At 40.4% G+C, this 24,388-nt stretch overlaps 2 protein-coding genes across 2 annotated transcripts; both read right to left on the minus strand.

The window, feature by feature from the left end:
* Nucleotides 1-4,311: 4,311 nt before the first annotated feature.
* On the minus strand, nucleotides 4,312-9,150 carry T265_00968 (hypothetical protein; the record flags this gene model as incomplete). Its single annotated transcript, XM_009164883.1, has 2 exons — nucleotides 4,312-4,551; nucleotides 9,055-9,150. 2 exons carry the CDS (start codon nucleotides 9,148-9,150, stop codon nucleotides 4,312-4,314), a joined length of 336 nt encoding a protein of 111 aa, XP_009163147.1.
* Nucleotides 9,151-10,095: 945 nt separating this feature from the next.
* Nucleotides 10,096-16,938, minus strand: T265_00969 (hypothetical protein; the record flags this gene model as incomplete). Its single annotated transcript, XM_009164884.1, has 3 exons — nucleotides 10,096-10,242; nucleotides 12,143-12,364; nucleotides 16,765-16,938. 3 exons carry the CDS (start codon nucleotides 16,936-16,938, stop codon nucleotides 10,096-10,098), a joined length of 543 nt encoding a protein of 180 aa, XP_009163148.1.
* Between the last annotated feature and the right edge of the window lie 7,450 nt (nucleotides 16,939-24,388).

The following is a 24,388-nucleotide window of genomic DNA, read 5'->3' on the forward strand; positions in this document are numbered from 1 at the left end:
TCTATAATCAGCTTTTGTACCTGAATACCTTTCATACCAGACGGATTTTCTTCTAGGTGGTCCTTTTCAACGACGTAGTTGGTGAGAAGTAAGAAACCTGAAAGAAAACTATAAACTCTTTTGGAATGCTGTGGGTTCTCAGCAGAAGTAGATGATGTGTTGTGGTGATGTGTACAGCACTAAAACTCTGAATAGCTCAATTCGCTGGGGATATTTCCTGCCACTTTAACGTATCCCTGAGGCGAGTATCGGCACAGGTAGGTTTCGGTAGTTCACTCATCACGAAAAAGGCGCAAAGAGATGCGCCTTTAATGCATACCAATGTACCCGATGCATTTGGAAGACTTTCACATTATGAAAAAACAGGGGACTCACTCAAGCTCGGCCACCAAATTTCGCAAAACACTAATGCGGAAGCTGACGGATGACCAAGTGAACACGGATAGGAAACGCATATTCAAGCTCAAGCTGTGAAGATGGTAAGACTAGCGCAAAGGAAGAGGCAGGATTGGTTGAATGAGTGAGTGTTCGGCGTTCACCTGGTTTTAATTGATGAATTTGGCGTTCAAAAAAGCATTTCGAGCCCCGACAAACACAGGCAACTCCTAAGCTCCAGAAACACCCGTGAGAAAAAAATAATGAAAGATCAAAAGAAGTTAGGAGCTGCAGTTGTCACAATTGACTTAGTATCAGAGTGAAGTGAATCTGTAACCGAAACGTCCTATATCTTGAGCCGATAGAACACGGCCAAATCAGCGGAGTTTTTTGCAACCTTGAGAAAATTACGACATTTTAGAAAAATACCTATCATCATTACTCAACCGAGTGGACGTTGAGTTCAGTCATACAGCCCATCTGCGTAAAAAATATGGAAAACTTATAATTAATTGACTTATCTGCATTTTCAGGACTGCTGCGAGTCAATAGACAGATGCAAAATAGGAAAGCGGTGGGATTGACTGGACTGCTTGCGGGACTTTTCAAGATCGTCTTTTTAGAGCGAACTTCTCCGCCAATTATCCAGAAAGTGAGAGACCCCAAGCTGTAAGAATAAATGGACGAGTGACGTCCCTTCAATGCAAAGTTTGTGGTCATCGGCTTTAAATGTCAACGTGACATTCGCATCTTTTTGTGGTGTGTCCACATCCAAGATATCTCATTCAGCATCTCAGCAGGAACAATTGAAAGTTGTTAACTGTCACTAGAATCATTTGGCCAACTGTTAGTCTTTAACCCATAGAGGATATCGACATCTAATCAGATGGTAAAAAACCGGCATGAGAGGAGATAATTGGGTCCATTGGACCTGTAGTCATGAATTTAAATTCCTAAAGTCGATCCATCACAAATGCGATGACTTAGCTTATCTTCATTGATACGCAGGGTTCAGTGTTGGGAATACCTTTACTATGGCAGCGATGCATCAAATACACTCAGACGCACACCCACCTTTGTATAGAAGAGGGATCTGGAACAATCCTTCATAAAAATGTATGATACCAGCAACAACGCGGATCATGAACTATTCCAAGCAACAATTTAGCTGTCACTGGAAAAATTACATTGTTTCTAACCCGGTTTACTATCAAATATTTACTGGATCACTCAAAATTACGGGAGTTTAAGTGGCTATCGATCGTAATTTATTAAATACAACAGCACCACAAAATCTGGCAGGCTGGTAGACAGTTTCAGAACGGTAGTGGTTGAAACAAAAGGAATGCATCAAACCTGGTTCTAGAAAAGTAACGCACGGTCGATGAGGTGAACGGAAACGTTGTAAAGACTGCATCATCTGTCAGTATTTCCAAAAAGGCTACCCTTGTATCAGTCTCCATCGGAGGTTCAACATACACGGACGAGTGCTTCACCGAATGTTTGTGAGAAAAGATACCCTGTGGATTTTTGTATTCTCAGCTACCCATTTCAACTGACCCAACGCTTGATAGAGAAGTTAGTCAGCATAAAATGTATTGTCCTTGAAAAGCAAGTTATCTGCAACTAAGAATAGATCACAACGGGCTTATGTGCTGCGTTAAATACTGGATGGCAAAAAACGTGAGCCTCGTAAGAATGACAGGTTCATATGTTAACGGATTCCATGCGGTTGAGCAGGACAACTTGGGTAGCTTGGCAGATTAACTATATTAGGACCCAGTGTAATCCACGGCGTAATCAGGCCACCGAGGAAAAGTTGTCAAAATTGACATTCCGAAACAAACTACTTATGGTAATCTAAAAAAGCAGGGTTGTAATTAGGAAACGTCCCAAATTCTGGAAACGGTGTAGTCTTCAGTTCGGTTGCGGAAAATGCAACATTTGTAATAAAGCGTTGTGATTCCTAATGAATGCCTTTCCTCACATATATGGGAGGCTTTCGGTTCCTTGTCCTATCAAATAAAAAGCGCCACCGAGGAAAGTTGTCAAAATTGACATTCCGAAACAAACTACTTATGGTAATCTAAAAAAGCAGGGTTGTAATTAGGAAACGTCCCAAATTCTGGAAACGGTGTAGTCTTCAGTTCGGTTGCGGAAAATGCAACATTTGTAATAAACCGTTGTGATTCCTAATGAATGCCTTTCCTCACATATATGGGAGGCTTTCGGTTCCTTGTCCTATCAAATAAAAAGCACTCCCACAACTGGTGTTAGCATTCCCTGCTATGTCATTGCATTTAGACTAATTGATGTTTAAAACAAGCCTATGAGTGCCTGAGCAGCTATCTAGTTTTCTCGTCTTTTCAGTGGCATCAAAGGTGTTTACCACACACGTAATGCTCTAGGGAAACTGACAACTAGATACAAAAGTAAACTAAGTCGGTCAAAGCGTCGTCCTCGTTATACAGTTTCATGAAATTCCTAGCATGCAGATAATGCATTTACAATCACAGCACCACCAGTTTCTTTCTATTTGCTGTCGGCGCTTTCTTGTTTCAGGCTGGTGGAGCACGTTTTGGCTGTCCAGTGAACCAGTTTACGCCAACGACATCTGCTCAGAACAAGAAGACAAAGCCATGGGTCGAACAGGGGCCAATCCAACTGGTGAAATAACTTATGTGTCAGTAAAGTCTTCTCCTCCTCTCTTTCTACTGTGTGCGTATTATCTACACGGATATGGTGCTACGCTGTTGAACCACTTATAATAACATTATTAATCTTCAAATTTACTTTCTCAAAATTGGTCGAACAATTTCCATCTAAACAAATTCTCCCTTCAGGTTTGATGCGTTTTTATTGAATGGATATCGATGTTGGACAAACCAGAAAATGCCACGTTGGACTGTCAAGCGAAATTTGGAACAATTATTTCCAACATTCTGTTTATAATATACGTGATCAACGGATGAAATTTTGGTGTGTTTATTTCCTGACATCCGAAACTATGGAAATTGCTTGCACCAAAACAGTGCTACTCAGTATCAAGGACTTCATTGACGACCTATTTCGACAATTGGGTACATGAAAAGGATCTCAGGAATTTTATGTATCCGAATACATTCCCAAGACACTTCTAGCAGCTCAAAGGCCGGAACACCTTGCAACCCGAAGAAGTAATTAAAAAAACAAGTATGCCCGTTGTTGCAGTGATTTTTTGGGATGTGTAAATAGGAATAAAACATCGTCAACATCAAAAAGAATAAAAGCCAAGTGAATTTTTGGTGATCAATGGAATACGGGTAACAATGCCGACTTCATGTCCAGTATTTGCGAGAGGCCTAGTGGTGTAACGTTGATATCAATGACGGGGGGCATGTGAGTAGTGTGTTTTCTCGTAAATCCGCTTTGCGTCTCTTGAAAAGTGAGTTCTATAAAGTGTCTCATCACAGACGCAAAGTTTGATTGGGTAAGTTACCTTAGTTAATTAAAAAAAAGATAACAATTTTTTTTATTTTAGTAGTAACATAAAGGAGGTTTTGTACGCAAGTGTTTTCATGTTTTTTTTACCACGAATGTTAGTACGCGCATTGAAATTTTGACACTCTATTATTCCTCTGATGAAAGCACCATTGCTGCACTTAGTGGTTACAAAACCAAACATTGCCTCATCAAAGATGTGTTCGCCGTGTAGACCAATACACGCTCGATTGCGAAATTTGAGTCCACTGGATTTTATTGGATTTTTCCGGCAAATGGATAAATATATAAATAAAGTTTCTGAGTGAGTAAACATGCTGCGTCTCAAATCTCATTCCGCCTCTAACTTGTTGTAGAAGAAAAAGGTGGTTCTTTCAACATTTTTTGTAATGTTAGTTTATTTACAGTAAACCTCCAAACCATTATGTTTATATAAATAATAATAAGTGTTTAAATCTATATTGAAGTTTTAACATGGATATTATTTTTTGCGTTTATTATGAGATCCCCTGTATTAGGGAATTTGTGGAGTTGCTCCATAGCATTTGCTTGCAACTTAGTAACGGTATATAAATATCCGGGAAAATTCAGGAAGACGCGTTCAAGGAGAAGATGGATATTCCGTTTTTTAAACAAGATGCATATGAGAGGTTTGCTTCCATGTCCAATAGTCTGTAACTGTTCAGTTGACACTTTCTAATAAATAACTCCGCAGCGGAGACCTTTTTCATTTCAGTGGTAGTAAAATTATGTGGGCATTGATGTGGTTCGTCTTCAGGATGAATTACCTACTCCTTCTTAAAACTTGAATGAATAAAGCTATTTTATTGCATTGTTAATCTAAAGATGTACAAGATAAAGTACAAATCAGCTGGTTTTGTTAACTAGCCCTAATCTGACTTAAAAATTAGCCCATCACAGCAACCACTGGCAAGGAAAGGGATGACGTGAATAGCCACATTCACCCAAGATTGATAAAGTACTTTAGAAGATATATAGTGGTGGAACGGAGAATAAAAAAATGGTCGTGTTAAATACATCGTAAATGACGCACAACTGTGTTCGTTTGCTGTACATTTTTTCGAGATCACATGTACAGTGGTTTGGTGACCCTCATTTTGACTATAAATAACCACCTTTTAATTTTTCATGCCACATACTGAAGTTGACAGTATTATGTAAATATACGTGCTTTACCTGAATGAATCAAAGTCATAGATAGACAGCACCGATCCGTCAGTGTCATTTCTGAAAGGTTACCATTGCCTAATGGTATGGAGGACAAGTGAAATGAACGATTTGGCAGGAGAGAGCGGTTTGTATTACTGGACTACTGATGACAACTGTCGGTCGTTTCCCATCCAGCCCTTAGGATTAATATGCAATTTGTGTCAAGCTCAGTTCACATGAAAGGACCTGGATTGGATTGGAGTTTTACAGACGTATATCCTTCGTCGTGCCTGAATTTCAGCTCCGTCTGAAATGAGAGACAGGCTGGACTCAGCTACAACGGAAGCATTTACGATATTCCAACGAAATTGGCGAATATAGGAACAGTAAACTGGCACTTTAAACTCATTGGTGGAGCTCCCGAGTAAGAATCTTCAACAGACGAATAACCGATTTACGCTATCTGGACATCTAAATATTAGTGAACGCATCAGGCGAGAGTTCTAAACAGACAAATATCCGCTTGAAGGCCCGAACAAGCTGTAAAGGTAATGCAGTGAAACTGAGGAGTTAGCTTAGAAGTGGCCAATAACTAAAAGCTGACCTACATATGTATAGCCAGTTCAGAATGTGTCGGTATCTGGTAAGGCGATGTTTTTGAATTTTTTGTAAACCCCGAGGTTCGTAGTGATTAAAAAACGTTCGTGCGTATTTGTGGCAAAAATCACAGCAAACACATAGGTAACTGATGCCAGCACCGTTTCCTTGGTTTACTAAAACAGTCCCATGACTTCTGTATAATTTACTGAAATAACTTGATGGAGCAGAAGTTGTCGATGAGGAACCAAGAATCTTATGGGTAATGCAGTTTCGAATTGATGTTTTTTTTATAAAACCACTGGTCAAACCTTTCCAAACTTCTCTATTAATCAATAGGTCTCACTAGGAAAATTTAATTTCTCCTGGTTTAGCCTACACTTGCAGACCAGAAATGACAAAAAGTGTTAGCACTACGCTTATATACTTGAAACCAAACTTGGAACATCCAGTAAACAGTTTTGTAATGACCAATCTCCAACACTAGTGAGCATGTAATCTACGAAACAAATAGGGTTCTTCTTTAGCTAGGCTTCTATTTGGGTGATTTGTGCTCCCTAAAACGCTCAGTTGTGTCGCAGCTCATGGATACACGTTTCCCCTCTTCAGATTTACCGAATGTTTTATTGATGTTCTGCTCAACAAACTATTTGAAGTTTTCGTGTGAACTGTGCTTCTTAAAGCATGATTCCGCAATAGGTTGATTTCGCTTTAAAAAATAAATTTATTGTCATGTTGAAAAGTGACCAGATGAAAGTAAATTTTAAGTTTCTCCGTTTATTCCTCTCGCTTACTGTAAGTGGTTCAATATATACCGCTATGTGACCCATCTGTGTTCGACACACTGTAAACTACCTTATTCAATAAATAATATATTGGACACCAGACGTCACATTGCCACAAGTCAAATTCTTCACAATAATAATGAAAGTACCAGTCTGGTGATTTCAATAGTGCTATTGGACACCATTATTCAACTCAAAGTATAAAGTAAACCTATGAGTATCAGCCACATGCCCCCTCTCTTATCACAATGTTACTGAATCTGCATATTTGTGGTAGCGGATGATCTTGCTTAGCCCACTTCAAACGGAGCGTGCTGAGCAACCTTCAATTTAATGTTCTTCCGTAGTATCCCACTATGCTTAATTCAATCCACTTCAAGTTGTGGTTACCCAAAGCTTGTGTTCTCACGGGGAATGAAAACTTCAGTGTTTTTTTTCAAGTATTTTGTAAACGGAACTGCAACCGAAATAACGACAGGATTTTTACCCATTTTTTGCTTGGCATACCATGTAAAATAAATATACAAGGATAAATAGATGCATATTTTGAAACGTTGTGCGGGAAATCAGAATGGTTTGGTGAACGGAAATAAGGTGTGGAATTAATATGACGTCTCTGGATCCAGCAAGCATATACTTCTGTTTATTACTCATCTCACAGCTGTTGAGGTTTGTGAAAGAGCATACCAATCTGATTTAGATTAAAACAGCCTTGCTGTTAGTTTTTCGGACAGAAATTCTGGTTTGCACTAACAAAACTAGGCGGAAAATTTCCCAAAGAATCAGAAGATGTAACCTTTACAGGAGATGTACTACATTTTTTCATTATGTTGAGCATTTTTTCACCTCATATGTAGTGCACTCCTCGGTTGCGCAACACCACTATTTTACGACAACAACTCCGAAAAAGGTAGGCGAATTTCGATCCTTTTTGTGCAAGCAACAGGATGACATTTTGACCCATTCTTCGGTCGCACTTAGCCACATGGCCACAACGAATGCTATCATAGCACAAAAGGTCATTTCTTCGGGGAGGACTATGATAGGCGTTCATGTTTACACATGATTTTCCACAGCAATGGTAGTTTTCGTTTTGAGTTCAAATGATTTACTGTATTCCGGTTGGATGACTGCATCTGAATATCTATTCGATAGGATTAACTAAATAAATAAATGAATAAATAACTGACTAACTGACTAACTGACTAACTAACCAACCAATTAACTAACTAGCTGACTGACTAACTACATGACTTCGTGTTTCCTAACGAAAACAACTGAATTCATCTTTGCATCACATTCCCCAATAAAAGCTGGCCAGAAAGATTTCGCTAGGTGAAATCACAACGTCCTCTAAGACATCCCCGTTTCTAACTACTGTTCGGTTCAGCTAGTTGTTCTAACTTATCGCCAGCCTGTCTATTCTATAGGTTTCGTATGGATGATATTCAAGAGCCGATGTCTAAAACCGGTCTGCGGAAAATCCGGTCAAAAAAGAATTTGTAGTTCTCTGGAATGTATTCAAAAAATCATCCGAAGGTGGTTTTTATCTCGGCTGGTCTCTTTACTTGTTCGTGACAGTGGTAGTTAACATACACTGTCTTCCTATGCACTTTGCCTGTGGTTTCTTTACCTTTCCGAGTGGGCTCAAGAGTAAATCCATTCCATATAAAAAGACCATCCCCTTAAACCTATGTCAAGTGGATGACTGAAAAATGATCTAGAAAGTGGTGTAGTCTTCATATGGCGGAAAATTTAGAGGGATGACTGCATACGCTTTGTTCTTACATATGCATCATTAATTACCACCGTCACCGTTAGTATGTTCCACCGATTACTAGGTAACTTGCAACAAGCTGTTGGATAATTGGATTGCTTTCACCCAGACAGCTGTCTGCAGCTGTACTTATTACAGACGTATGGCAACACGCTAAATTAGCGTATCCACTTGGAGAGAGTAGAAAGATGGCTTATTGCCCTCAAAACCGTGCTACATCCCCTAAACATCTGTTCACTGAACGCAGTTTTGCACACAAATACAAGGCTATCACTAATCTCAAACTTATTTGAGAAAATTCGGTTACGCTTCCGTTATTGCTAACTATGTACACGAACTGATTAGATTTTCGTCAGTTAAACTCAAGCCCAAATGTTTTCGAACCTCCACCGTCAAGTGATCCACGCACCTATGCGCACGTACACACTTGAATCCATGCGATTGATGTCGCATGCTGTCAGCAGCTTACGAGAAAAACTGGGTTGACTGGATTGGCGACTGTGAATGCGGTGCGCATTTTGAGGTGACCACAGCTGCTAGACAGCAGTGAATCTCTATGAGAGATTAGCAATATAGTCTCTCAGAACGGAATGAGATATCTCGTTAGGCTAGCAACACTGGTTGATGTGTTCATCAGGATCCACCGTGCGTCATCACAAACATTAACCTAGGTAGAGAACCCATAAACAAAGTATAAGCAGACGCTTATTTCACTCAACTAGACCAATGAGAAACACAGGGATTTTCATAAGGTATACTTTATCTCACATCTAGCGGGCTCATTAAAACACAAGGATGCCAGATCATTTCCTAAGAACAGAAGTTGTAATTAAGCTGCGAGATTCGGGCTATATAAATTCGGAAAACCACTCTTATCGAATTCCCGACATACTTCGTCAGCCAAACTGGGGGAATTCCGATGAACAAACCATGTCCAATGACGAAAAGCCGATAAAATATCTTCATTGGTCCTACTTGTCAGCACTAACGGGACGTTTAAAAATGAAACATGGGCTCATCTGATGATCAAAAATATAGTGATTGCGGTTCAAGAGTTTGGTCAAGCGATTTGTTCAAATTTCAGTATTCCTTTTTACTTTACGTCTTCAATTATATTAACGCAGCATTATCCCCACTGGTATCCAAACTTTCCGACCGAAACAGTCCGGAAAAGTGAATATTCCATGCACGGATTAGCTAGGCCCACCTAAGTGCGTATCTCAATTGTTTCGACATTTGATTGACTTATTCCACCCGTAATTGTTTCCGTGAATGTGTTCTCAAAAGCCGACCAAACCACACTCCACATTGCAACATAGATGAAGCCGAGTTTTCGGTGCACCATCGGAGTGAACTCGTTCGCACACACAAAAAACAGTTCTTTTGTTTCTGTTCATCGAAACTTAATTAAACTTTTTTTTCTCACCCCGGACTGGAATAATGGCATAATTCTACAAACTTAATTGCTTGAGCTGCTGTTTCAGGCTGCTTTGTGAATACTGGGTTCAAGTGAAAGGCATTAGTTGATCAAAGGTAAAGAATTGACATTCAGTAACACTTTTTCGTCTGAGTGCGAAAGACGGGGGTCGTCGCCTGACGACAACAAGTTCCCATGGAAAGCTCTGATGTGATGTGACGAAAAGCTGGTTCAGTGAAATCGGTAACAGTTTTGCTAGTCTGCGTTATTTCTTGTCTGAACTTTGTATGAGTGACGCGGACGCATTCACAAAAAAAATCGTGGGAAAATGCGTATGGATGAGTTGCTTATGAATATTTCAGACAAAGCACAGTCATCTCGTCCTAAGATGGAAATAAATTTCAGTTTTTGATTGATGAGTCGTTTGGTTCTAGCAAGTTTGCAATTAAGGTGATTCCCCACCCATGTCACAGCATCCCCTACAAGGTGTCTTCCTAGAAGAAACAAGGCATCTCAATAAATTGTTTAAAGTGAAAAGGTAAAAATAAAGAGTAGTGCATTACGAATATACATATATCGCGATATCTTGAATATCGTTGCAACTGGAACATGAGGCTGCCCGGTGCAGCACATTCACTTGCCTGAAAACATCACAAACCTAGAGATTTACCTGGGGTTCCAGGTGAGTCTCGCAAAAATAAAATTTGTTTGCAAATGAGTGCATTTCGAAAATGAAGATTCCTTAATGTGAGTGTGGTGACTAAATGCTTTCACTGAAGCAGCCCAGCGTTACCTTGAGCGCATTTCTCAGTCACTACATCTCCAAACGGCCGGTTATCTGTAAAGCCAATAGATTCACGTGAAATTTACAGGGCGCTGACGGCAAAACGTCCAAGCTAGTCAGCCCGCCAACCAGTGCGCGTCACTCAATAGTTAGTGAGATCAGACAAGCAGTATCTTCTAGGGTAGGCCCAGCCTGAGGCCAAGCGGTACAAAGTGACGTTCTTTTGTTTGTTTATTTTACGGAAAGCCGCCACCTGGGATAAGTTCAAAGCACGCAGCGGTAACTGAACTGCGGAGTAATACAAAGGTTGGCACGCTCAGCAAACTCATTAGCTAACTTCACCTGTTCGACCTGAACCCACCTGTTTCATTAGTCCCATTCAGTATATCTTACCCGTAGCATGAGCGTAGCATAAGTAATTGTCAACAAACTCGGTTCCTGAATGGTGATTTTCATTATTCGACACTACAAGGTGCACAAAAGCAGACTGAACTCCGAAATATCACCGCATTTCTTAAGAATAGTTGGTGCGCGTAACCCAACGCCACACCATACCTGCCTCTCAGGGACCCACATGCCAAAAAATGAGTCTAAGACAAAAAAATTAACGGCGTCTAATGAAACATGGCTTTACCCTTAAAATCTGACGAGGTTCCTTATTTGGCGATTGATTACATGGTCGATGATCGGTTGGCCAAGCTGGACAATTAGTCTGAAGTTGTCTCGACACCATTCAAGAAAACATCATCAGCGCGTGGATGAGTGAGTACTTCCTCATGACCTACTTAGATGTATATAATTTTTCAAACGGTATCGCATCTCATCTGATTTAACTGTCTGGCCAGAATGTGGCATTTTTGTGATTCTGTTAACTTGTTTGCAGGGTATATCATCCTGGTAAGATACTTTCCTGATATGAGATTCGGAAAAAGACGTCTCAGAAATGTGTTTTAGGAGAAAATCAATTTATATCATGGTCCGTTCAAATGGAGTAGACTCAGGATTTGGTACAGGAGATGAATAAAGTGTGGTATTTACAGTGAAATAAAAATTTTGATGATAATGCTGTGCGGGTATTCAGCATACCAGTGGGATGACTTTTAACTACCATGATTCATGGTAGCCAAACCTTGACTCAGTAACAAAGTACACAACAACAACTGCCTGAGTTGAACTAAGTTGTTGTCACTACGACCAACTATGAGCTATACTGAATGGTCTCCAAAAGAGGTGAAGCCTACAACAAAACTCCAATAATAAATTAGCTTCCGGCTGCAAGCAGAATGTCCGCATGAATCCCTTTTGAGACTTTCTGTACTCCTGTTCCACTTCAGGCATTCAGATATAGGTCCATTATGCAATAGATCTTCATCTACTGAATTTACGATCAGTGTCGATTTGTTACGCACAAATCCCACAGGATCAACTTGAATGAAGAACACCTATGGAACGTTTCACTGGTCTACACGATAAATAGAAAGTGTAGGCACTCGACATGCATGGGCGTAATAGTCACGATTACAGCTTTCTCACTCTTGATCATTAATTACTAATAGCCAAGCTCCAGATGCGAGAAAAGTATTTATTTATTTGGGTCGATTTTTTCGGAGTACGTCCGTCCTCGTCATCATTGGCGAATTTAGAAATCGAATATGCCTGCAAAGCTGTTAAATTAAACAGAAGATTTCTTGCAGTGAAACAACCATTATGTTTATATAAATAATAATAAGTGTTTAAATCTATATTGAAGTTTTAACATGGATATTATTTTTTGCGTTTATTATGAGATCCCCTGTATTAGGGAATTTGTGGAGTTGCTCCATAGCATTTGCTTGCAACTTAGTAACGGTATATAAATATCCGGGAAAATTCAGGAAGACGCGTTCAAGGAGAAGATGGATATTCCGTTTTTTAAACAAGATGCATATGAGAGGTTTGCTTCCATGTCCAATAGTCTGTAACTGTTCAGTTGACACTTTCTAATAAATAACTCCGCAGCGGAGACCTTTTTCATTTCAGTGGTAGTAAAATTATGTGGGCATTGATGTGGTTCGTCTTCAGGATGAATTACCTACTCCTTCTTAAAACTTGAATGAATAAAGCTATTTTATTGCATTGTTAATCTAAAGATGTACAAGATAAAGTACAAATCAGCTGGTTTTGTTAACTAGCCCTAATCTGACTTAAAAATTAGCCCATCACAGCAACCACTGGCAAGGAAAGGGATGACGTGAATAGCCACATTCACCCAAGATTGATAAAGTACTTTAGAAGATATATAGTGGTGGAACGGAGAATAAAAAAATGGTCGTGTTAAATACATCGTAAATGACGCACAACTGTGTTCGTTTGCTGTACATTTTTTCGAGATCACATGTACAGTGGTTTGGTGACCCTCATTTTGACTATAAATAACCACCTTTTAATTTTTCATGCCACATACTGAAGTTGACAGTATTATGTAAATATACGTGCTTTACCTGAATGAATCAAAGTCATAGATAGACAGCACCGATCCGTCAGTGTCATTTCTGAAAGGTTACCATTGCCTAATGGTATGGAGGACAAGTGAAATGAACGATTTGGCAGGAGAGAGCGGTTTGTATTACTGGACTACTGATGACAACTGTCGGTCGTTTCCCATCCAGCCCTTAGGATTAATATGCAATTTGTGTCAAGCTCAGTTCACATGAAAGGACCTGGATTGGATTGGAGTTTTACAGACGTATATCCTTCGTCGTGCCTGAATTTCAGCTCCGTCTGAAATGAGAGACAGGCTGGACTCAGCTACAACGGAAGCATTTACGATATTCCAACGAAATTGGCGAATATAGGAACAGTAAACTGGCACTTTAAACTCATTGGTGGAGCTCCCGAGTAAGAATCTTCAACAGACGAATAACCGATTTACGCTATCTGGACATCTAAATATTAGTGAACGCATCAGGCGAGAGTTCTAAACAGACAAATATCCGCTTGAAGGCCCGAACAAGCTGTAAAGGTAATGCAGTGAAACTGAGGAGTTAGCTTAGAAGTGGCCAATAACTAAAAGCTGACCTACATATGTATAGCCAGTTCAGAATGTGTCGGTATCTGGTAAGGCGATGTTTTTGAATTTTTTGTAAACCCCGAGGTTCGTAGTGATTAAAAAACGTTCGTGCGTATTTGTGGCAAAAATCACAGCAAACACATAGGTAACTGATGCCAGCACCGTTTCCTTGGTTTACTAAAACAGTCCCATGACTTCTGTATAATTTACTGAAATAACTTGATGGAGCAGAAGTTGTCGATGAGGAACCAAGCATCTTATGGGTAATGCAGTTTCGAATTGATGTTTTTTTATAAAACCACTGGTCAAACCTTTCCAAACTTCTCTATTAATCAATAGGTCTCACTAGGAAAATTTAATTTCTCCTGGTTTAGCCTACACTTGCAGACCAGAAATGACAAAAAGTGTTAGCACTACGCTTATATACTTGAAACCAAACTTGGAACATCCAGTAAACAGTTTTGTAATGACCAATCTCCAACACTAGTGAGCATGTAATCTACGAAACAAATAGGGTTCTTCTTTAGCTAGGCTTCTATTTGGGTGATTTGTGCTCCCTAAAACGCTCAGTTGTGTCGCAGCTCATGGATACACGTTTCCCCTCTTCAGATTTACCGAATGTTTTATTGATGTTCTGCTCAACAAACTATTTGAAGTTTTCGTGTGAACTGTGCTTCTTAAAGCATGATTCCGCAATAGGTTGATTTCGCTTTAAAAAATAAATTTATTGTCATGTTGAAAAGTGACCAGATGAAAGTAAATTTTAAGTTTCTCCGTTTATTCCTCTCGCTTACTGTAAGTGGTTCAATATATACCGCTATGTGACCCATCTGTGTTCGACACACTGTAAACTACCTTATTCAATAAATAATATATTGGACACCAGACGTCACATTGCCACAAGTCAAATTCTTCACAATAATAATGAAAGTACCAGTCTGGTGATTTCAATAGTGCTATTGGACACCATTATTCAACTCAAAGTATAAAGTAAACCTATGAGTATCAGCCACATGCCCCCTCTCTTATCACAATGTTACTGAATCTGCATATTTGTGGTAGCGGATGATCTTGCTTAGCCCACTTCAAACGGAGCGTGCTGAGCAACCTTCAATTTAATGTTCTTCCGTAGTATCCCACTATGCTTAATTCAATCCACTTCAAGTTGTGGTTACCCAAAGCTTGTGTTCTCACGGGGAATGAAAACTTCAGTGTTTTTTTTCAAGTATTTTGTAAACGGAACTGCAACCGAAATAACGACAGGATTTTTACCCATTTTTTGCTTGGCATACCATGTAAAATAAATATACAAGGATAAATAGATGCATATTTTGAAACGTTGTGCGGGAAATCAGAATGGTTTGGTGAACGGAAATAAGGTGTGGAATTAATATGACGTCTCTGGATCCAGCAAGCATATACTTCTGTTTATTACTCATCTCACAGCTGTTGAGGTTTGTGAAAGAGCATACCAATCTGATTTAGATTAAAACAGCCTTGCTGTTAGTTTTTCGGACAGAAATTCTGGTTTGCACTAACAAAACTAGGCGGAAAATTTCCCAAAGAATCAGAAGATGTAACCTTTACAGGAGATGTACTACATTTTTTCATTATGTTGAGCATTTTTTCACCTCATATGTAGTGCACTCCTCGGTTGCGCAACACCACTATTTTACGACAACAACTCCGAAAAAGGTAGGCGAATTTCGATCCTTTTTGTGCAAGCAACAGGATGACATTTTGACCCATTCTTCGGTCGCACTTAGCCACATGGCCACAACGAATGCTATCATAGCACAAAAGGTCATTTCTTCGGGGAGGACTATGATAGGCGTTCATGTTTACACATGATTTTCCACAGCAATGGTAGTTTTCGTTTTGAGTTCAAATGATTTACTGTATTCCGGTTGGATGACTGCATCTGAATATCTATTCGATAGGATTAACTAAATAAATAAATGAATAAATAACTGACTAACTGACTAACTGACTAACTAACCAACCAATTAACTAACTAGCTGACTGACTAACTACATGACTTCGTGTTTCCTAACGAAAACAACTGAATTCATCTTTGCATCACATTCCCCAATAAAAGCTGGCCAGAAAGATTTCGCTAGGTGAAATCACAACGTCCTCTAAGACATCCCCGTTTCTAACTACTGTTCGGTTCAGCTAGTTGTTCTAACTTATCGCCAGCCTGTCTATTCTATAGGTTTCGTATGGATGATATTCAAGAGCCGATGTCTAAAACCGGTCTGCGGAAAATCCGGTCAAAAAAGAATTTGTAGTTCTCTGGAATGTATTCAAAAAATCATCCGAAGGTGGTTTTTATCTCGGCTGGTCTCTTTACTTGTTCGTGACAGTGGTAGTTAACATACACTGTCTTCCTATGCACTTTGCCTGTGGTTTCTTTACCTTTCCGAGTGGGCTCAAGAGTAAATCCATTCCATATAAAAAGACCATCCCCTTAAACCTATGTCAAGTGGATGACTGAAAAATGATCTAGAAAGTGGTGTAGTCTTCATATGGCGGAAAATTTAGAGGGATGACTGCATACGCTTTGTTCTTACATATGCATCATTAATTACCACCGTCACCGTTAGTATGTTCCACCGATTACTAGGTAACTTGCAACAAGCTGTTGGATAATTGGATTGCTTTCACCCAGACAGCTGTCTGCAGCTGTACTTATTACAGACGTATGGCAACACGCTAAATTAGCGTATCCACTTGGAGAGAGTAGAAAGATGGCTTATTGCCCTCAAAACCGTGCTACATCCCCTAAACATCTGTTCACTGAACGCAGTTTTGCACACAAATACAAGGCTATCACTAATCTCAAACTTATTTGAGAAAATTCGGTTACGCTTCCGTTATTGCTAACTATGTACACGAACTGATTAGATTTTCGTCAGTTAAACTCAAGCCCAAATGTTTTCGAACCTCCACCGTCAAGTGATCCACGCACCTATGCGCACGTACACACTTGAATCCATGCGATTGATGTCGCATGCTGTCAGCAGCTTACGAGAAAAACTGGGTTGACTGGATTGGCGACTGTGAATGCGGTGCGCATTTTGAGGTGACCACAGCTGCTAGACAGCAGTGAATCTCTATGAGAGATTAGCAATATAGTCTCTCAGAACGGAATGAGATATCTCGTTAGGCTAGCAACACTGGTTGATGTGTTCATCAGGATCCACCGTGCGTCATCACAAACATTAACCTAGGTAGAGAACCCATAAACAAAGTATAAGCAGACGCTTATTTCACTCAACTAGACCAATGAGAAACACAGGGATTTTCATAAGGTATACTTTATCTCACATCTAGCGGGCTCATTAAAACAGAACAGAACATGTAATTAAGCTGCGAGATTCGGGCTATATAAATTCGGAAAACCACTCTTATCGAATTCCCGACATACTTCGTCAGCCAAACTGGGGGAATTCCGATGAACAAACCATGTCCAATGACGAAAAGCCGATAAAATATCTTCATTGGTCCTACTTGTCAGCACTAACGGGACGTTTAAAAATGAAACATGGGCTCATCTGATGATCAAAAATATAGTGATTGCGGTTCAAGAGTTTGGTCAAGCGATTTGTTCAAATTTCAGTATTCCTTTTTACTTTACGTCTTCAATTATATTAACGCAGCATTATCCCCACTGGTATCCAAACTTTCCGACCGAAACAGTCCGGAAAAGTGAATATTCCATGCACGGATTAGCTAGGCCCACCTAAGTGCGTATCTCAATTGTTTCGACATTTGATTGACTTATTCCACCCGTAATTGTTTCCGTGAATGTGTTCTCAAAAGCCGACCAAACCACACTCCACATTGCAACATAGATGAAGCCGAGTTTTCGGTGCACCATCGGAGTGAACTCGTTCGCACACACAAAAAACAGTTCTTTTGTTTCTGTTCATCGAAACTTAATTAAACTTTTTTTTCTCACCCCGGACTGGAATAATGGCATAATTCTACAAACTTAATTGCTTGAGCTGCTGTTTCAGGCTGCTTTGTGAATACTGGGTTCAAGTGAAAGGCATTAGTTGATCAAAGGTAAAGAATTGACATTCAGTAACAATTTTTCGTCTGAGTGCGAAAGACGGGGGTCGTCGCCTGACGACAACAAGTTCCCATGGAAAGCTCTGATGTGATGTGACGAAAAGCTGGTTCAGTGAAATCGGTAACAGTTTTGCTAGTCTGCGTTATTTCTTGTCTGAACTTTGTATGAGTGACGCGGACGCATTCACAAAAAAAATCGTGGGAAAATGCGTATGGATGAGTTGCTTATGAATATTTCAGACAAAGCACAGTCATCTCGTCCTAAGATGGAAATAAATTTCAGTTTTTGATTGATGAGTCGTTTGGTTCTAGCAAGTTTGCAATTAAGGTGATTCCCCACCCATGTCACAGCATCCCCTACAAGGTGTCTTCCTAGAAGAAACAAGGCATCTCAATAAATTGTTTAAAGTGAAAAGGTAAAAATAAAGAGTAGTGCATTACGAATATACATATATCGCGATATCTTGAATATCGTTGCAACTGGAACATGAGGCTGCCCGGTGCAGCACATTCACTTGCCTGAAAACATCACAAACGGGAGATTTACCTGGGGTTCCAGGTGAGTCTCGCAAAAATAAAATTTGTTTGCAAATGAGTGCATTTCGAAAATGAAGATTCCTTAATGTGAGTGTGGTGACTAAATGCTTTCACTGAAGCAGCCCAGCGTTACCTTGAGCGCATTTCTCAGTCACTACATCTCCAAACGGCCGGTTATCTGTAAAGCCAATAGATTCACGTGAAATTTACAGGGCGCTGACGGCAAAACGTCCAAGCTAGTCAGCCCGCCAACCAGTGCGCGTCACTCAATAGTTAGTGAGATCAGACAAGCAGTATCTTCTAGGGTAGGCCCAGCCTGAGGCCAAGCGGTACAAAGTGACGTTCTTTTGTTTGTTTATTTTACGGAAAGCCGCCACCTGGGATAAGTTCAAAGCACGCAGCGGTAACTGAACTGCGGAGTAATACAAAGGTTGGCACGCTCAGCAAACTCATTAGCTAACTTCACCTGTTCGACCTGAACCCACCTGTTTCATTAGTCCCATTCAGTATATCTTACCCGTAGCATGAGCGTAGCATAAGTAATTGTCAACAAACTCGGTTCCTGAATGGTGATTTTCATTATTCGACACTACAAGGTGCACAAAAGCAGACTGAACTCCGAAATATCACCGCATTTCTTAAGAATAGTTGGTGCGCGTAACCCAACGCCACACCATACCTGCCTCTCAGGGACCCCCATGCCAAAAAATGAGTCTAAGACAAAAAAATTAACGGCGTCTAATGAAACATGGCTTTACCCTTAAAATCTGACGAGGTTCCTTATTTGGCGATTGATTACATGGTCGATGATCGGTTGGCCAAGCTGGACAATTAGTCTGAAGTTGTCTCGACACCATTCAAGAAAACATCATCAGCGCGTGGATGAGTGAGTACTTCCTCATGACCTACTTAGATGTATATAATTTTTCAAACGGTATCGCATCTCATCTGATTTAACTGTCTGGCCAGAATGTGGCATTTTTGTGATTCTGTTAACTTGTTTGCAGGGTATATCATCCTGGTAAGATACTTTCCTGATATGAGATTCGGAAAAAGACGTCTCAGAAATGTGTTTTAGGAGAAAATCAATTTATATCATGGTCCGTTCAAATGGAGTAGACTCAGGATTTGGTACAGGAGATGAATAAAGTGTGGTTTTTACAGTGAAATAAAAATTTTGATGATAATGCTGTGCGGGTATTCAGCATACCAGTGGGATGACTTTTAACTACCATGATTCATGGTAGCCAAACCTTGACTCAGTAACAAAGTACACAACAACAACTGCCTGAGTTGAACTAAGTTGTTGTCACTACGACCAACTATGAGCTATACTGAATGGTCTCCAAAAGAGGTGAAGCCTACAACAAAACTCCAATAATAAATTAGCTTCCGGCTGCAAGCAGAATGTCCGCATGAATCCCTTTTGAGACTTTCTGTACTCCTGTTCCACTTCAGGCATTCAGATATAGGTCCATTATGCAATAGATCTTCATCTACTGAATTTACGATCAGTGTCGATTTGTTACGCACAAATCCCACAGGATCAACTTGAATGAAGAACACCTATGGAACGTTTCACTGGTCTACACGATAAATAGAAAGTGTAGGCACTCGACATGCATGGGCGTAATAGTCACGATTACAGCTTTCTCACTCTTGATCATTAATTACTAATAGCCAAGCTCCAGATGCGAGAAAAGTATTTATTTATTTGGGTCGATTTTTTCGGAGTACGTCCGTCCTCGTCATCATTGGCGAATTTAGAAATCGAATATGCCTGCAAAGCTGTTAAATTAAACAGAAGATTTCTTGCAGTGAAACAGGTTTTCTGGATAATATACCTGCCTGATTACAGAAATAGAGCACTGGTTATGATACGATTTCAAACCTTCATATCAAACGCTGAGAACTAAGCACCAGTGTCGTCTCTGTCTTACTGTCTGTCTACCCAACCATGTTCATCCTGCTCTCGGCTGCCTACCAGGTTGAATAGGCAAACTTGTTTGCGGTTCACGTGAAAGTGCCTGCAAGTGATGGGGAACCCGTATGGTGTAGCGCGCAACCTACCTAACTGGCGCGCAAGCCGTCACTTCCCATCCGGCCTGCCTGGCTAAAGCTCGCTTGTCGCTGTGCACTGAGCCTGTGTCTGGTGAGGTTCGCCGCATAAGCCGGGTCAGCCTGCTGCTGCGGTATGCTGTTCAGACTTTTCTATTTTAATTGCTCTTCAGATGCGTGAGCAGCAGGTTCGTAATCGTTCTTTAGGACGTTTGGCTTCTTCGCACTGATCACTTACCGTTGTGTCTTCTTTCGGCTCCTAAATGAGATTCTAATCTCTCATAGTTTTATGCCTTTTAGCAACGGTGTGTATTGCACTCAAAATAGCTCAGTGGCGCAAACTCACTGATCGGGAGATCCATGATTCAAATATAATCTCTGGATCTCGACCCCTGCTCACTTGGCAGTATATCAACCCTCAGGCTTGTTTCGGGTGGCATTGAAGCTAGGGCATCGAAGGAGTGTTGCAGCTGACCGACTGTTTATAAAGGAAGCTACTCACAAAGTTGCTAAATCTCTTCCACAGTCCACGGTCGGTTTCGCCTATTTTCGGACCCATGGGATTGGCGCGGACCTGAGTGTCCACCACCCGTTCCATTTGAACTCAATTTGAGCAGATTTTGACAGGCACACTTATTTATATGTCACAGTGGTCTTCACGGAAGACTCAATTGAATCACTCGTTTGTGATTTTCCCCAGTTGAATGTGCTGCACAAAGGCTGCCCCATATATCGGTTGGTACGATAATTGGGATATCGCGGATATTCAAACTGGTTGTGAGCTCACGAACAGCTTTCAGCAGTTTTTGGATAGTTTCTCTTGTGACTTAACTCGACAGAGGAGTATGAAAGAGATCACGAAACGCTTGGGTGCTGTCGGTGATACTCGCCTTCCAGGATGGGAACCGCGTGATTCTCACTGTGCCTGGTTGGAGAAACTTCAAGTCATGGCTACCAACCGATGTCAGTGGCGTTCTTGTTGTCAGTTTCTACCCAGATCGCCTGAGTGAGTGTCTGGATGATTGTGGAATGATTGTGGTAAGCTAACACTAAGTCCGTTCCCCGTCCACCTTTACTCTTTTCTTTACAATAAGGCTTTCAACTAAATCATGGTTGTACGGCAGTGAAGCATCAGTGTTGAACACTTGATGCCATGTGTCGATGATGATGACGATGATGAGGATTACTTTGTGAAAATATACTGCGGTATCTTAAATATCACGCAAGATAAAACATCAGAAGGCCTATGTCAAGCGCAACCAATTGAAAAGTATCATCATCGAGCGATTCAGTTGAGCCCCCGTGAAAAACAAAGCGATGCCTGTTTGTATTTAAACGTATTGTCAAAGGCTCTTTATTTTTGCTGTCCCTAGTGATAATCATGATTAAGAGTTGGTGGATGTAAGGTCATATCCAGTCTGACTGAAACCCCTTGAGCCCTCATAATTTGATTTGTAGACATCTTGGCGGAATACACTCACTTGCATACCAATTCAGTTTTGACGGGAGACTCACCTAAAAGCCAGCTGAATCTTTCTTTTATGATGCTTCTAGGCGACTGGATGTGCTACATCAGGCCACTTCATGTCTCAGTGATATTCAGGATAACACGATTTGTTATATAGACATTACTTATTATATATTACACTATACATTAAAAATCGTACCTACGGATCCTTATTCCTCTCCAGAGCATCTTGTGAATGATGCTTAGACATGTTCTTACCATTGAGAATGACTTAAATTTAAAATGATATGAAGAGTTGCATTGTTCGTTGAATTAGCAACACTTGCTATTCTTACAACTAGATAAAAATAGTGTCCAACACTTCATTTATTCATTGTTTATTTCGACATTTTAACTTTAAAGCCGCAGTCTGTAACGGATCTTGCCATTGTTTTATGCAGTTATGAAACAATGGGCCGAAAAAGATGTACACTGAATACGTATGTGTGAGTTGCAACCCATATATCTGAGGGCGGCATAATGGTTTGAAAGTAACTTTGTTGAGAAATTGGGAGTATTGCGTTCCCTTTCCGTCCGATCAGAACTGACAGAAGTAATTGTTTGTATTAAGCTATAATTTATTTATTCCCCTCATTAACTGATTGAAACGTGCCAGTCATGTAAATAAAGAGTGGATACAACATCAAACAGACATGGATTGGATCATTTTGTGCAAATAGTCGAAGTGGGTTAGATTTGAGCAGCGGAGCACCGCTTGTTGTTGAAACCTCGGGTTTCGGTTTGCACAGCAAGATTCGGAAAGAGCTGACAAGGTCCGTCCGTTGATCGAACCTCACAGATATCTGACGATTGGCAGCATGGTGACTAGGTATATGACGTAATAGCTTTCCTGATAATATCTTCAGCGCATATTTGGAATATGTCCCGCCGCATGTTTCGCTATAGATCCGTCTGTCCTGTCAGAAGAAATGCTTCCACATCCAAAAGATGACCATTAGACTACATGAGAGGGGCTAGATGAAACAGCTTAGGCTCAGGTTTGTACTCAGAAAACGGAAAATGACAAATCTTCATCGTCAATTAACATATTGTTTCAGTACATACCAGATCGTGAGCTGGAGTGCTGCAATTACCAAAAATCTACGTGGACAGTACGCTTTCCCTTATCTGACAGTTGTGTGTTTATGTCGATCAAAAAAGTTTAGTGAGACTCCAACGTGATGATGGGGAAAGAGACCTGCAGTCCCGAAAAATCTTGATGACTACACTGCGAAGAATGTTTTGTGCGGAAGCATAGCAAACTATGACCAAGCGAAACGAACAGTATTGCTGTCTTTATCTTGTTACTAGTGTGAGCGCACCTCACATTCCAAAGCTCTTCAGCGAATCCAAACTACCATCTCTAACACCGCCATATCATCTTTAAGTATGCTTGCGGGCGTGATACCACCCATAACGGATCTGCACAGGGCAGTAACACGCCCCGATTTTCTGATGAACCCCCAACTTGATGGGTAATGCAACCTCAGGGGATCCACACCTAGATAGTGGTTTTGGCGATTAGGCTTATGAGCCTCCAGCACACCAGCTAGTCTGGCTGGTCTGTTACGAAAATGTGTGAATGGCAGTGTCTAGCTGGTGTGCTTGTCAGATGCCCAAAACCTTCACCGGAGTGCTAACACCACACCTGATCTTTAAGCCGACAAATTATGCTGCAAGTTTTCCCAACTGTTTTCTTCACAAGTGTATTGAACAAGATGGAGCAACGTGATTTCTTGCAATCTGGTTTTTCACGTTTGTGATGAGGATGATCCGCCTCTTTAGCTCAGGGAAAAGCACTGTGTAAAATCAATATGTAAAAATGTGACTTATTATGTTGTTCATTGATGAAACAAGGTATGAACACAAGTTGCAATATAAAACCCACTACCTGTTTGAAACCATCCGTGCAGCAATTTAGAACGAATGAAAACCGGTGATGACGACTATTGGGCCACCCGAATTCTAGGACCCGATCCGCTGTGGGAATATTTGGGTATCGAGTGCCTTATAGTACAAGGCGCGTTCGAAACTCAGTAAGACGGTTTACATATCATTCCTCAAAAGACGATTAGGTGTGTCCCCACTCAAAAGTTTAAAACAGACTCCAGTTATTAAGCCTCACAAGCCAGTTGTATCTATGATCATGCGCACACACCTACACTAACGACTATACCATATTTTTGTTCGTCGGGGTCGTGGTGATAACACTGGCCTAGTAAAAATTTGGTTAGCCTGAAGCCTGTATTCGGTTGTTGGTCTTGGTTAGCTATTATGAAATTACAAAACTGCACTTTAAACTCATTCGTATACAATCTCATGAGTCGGACTGAATAAATAAAAATTCGAGATTTAAGTTCCACTTTGCCCTGTGGAAATGAGTTATATTCCTCTTGTTTGTTTCAGCTGGATGGTGATTCAAGGGTAATGCCAGGGCGAAGTTAAAATGCCATTTACTAACACAATTTATGATAAGTGCTGGGTGAGGTTTCAAATTTTTTTTCACAAATGTCGTTTTTGGTACAGTCTCCCGTACAACTGCTGAATGTTGTAAATTGAAAACTAGCTTCTTGTCTAAAAATAACTCCACACACATATCCTGTCAGTTATACTATTCCTAAGAATGTCGCTCGTAAGTCGAAACCTTTCACGTGGGATATTAAAACTCATTCAAACAGGAGACTTCACTGAGGGCTGTCCTACTTGGTGATTTAACACAATTAATGACCTTCATATTATCATGACTTGTTAGGTTTCATTTCAAAAGCGTACTTT

This window comes from Opisthorchis viverrini (genome assembly GCF_000715545.1).
Source record: "Opisthorchis viverrini unplaced genomic scaffold opera_v5_10, whole genome shotgun sequence".
Taxonomy (NCBI): domain Eukaryota; kingdom Metazoa; phylum Platyhelminthes; class Trematoda; order Opisthorchiida; family Opisthorchiidae; genus Opisthorchis; species Opisthorchis viverrini.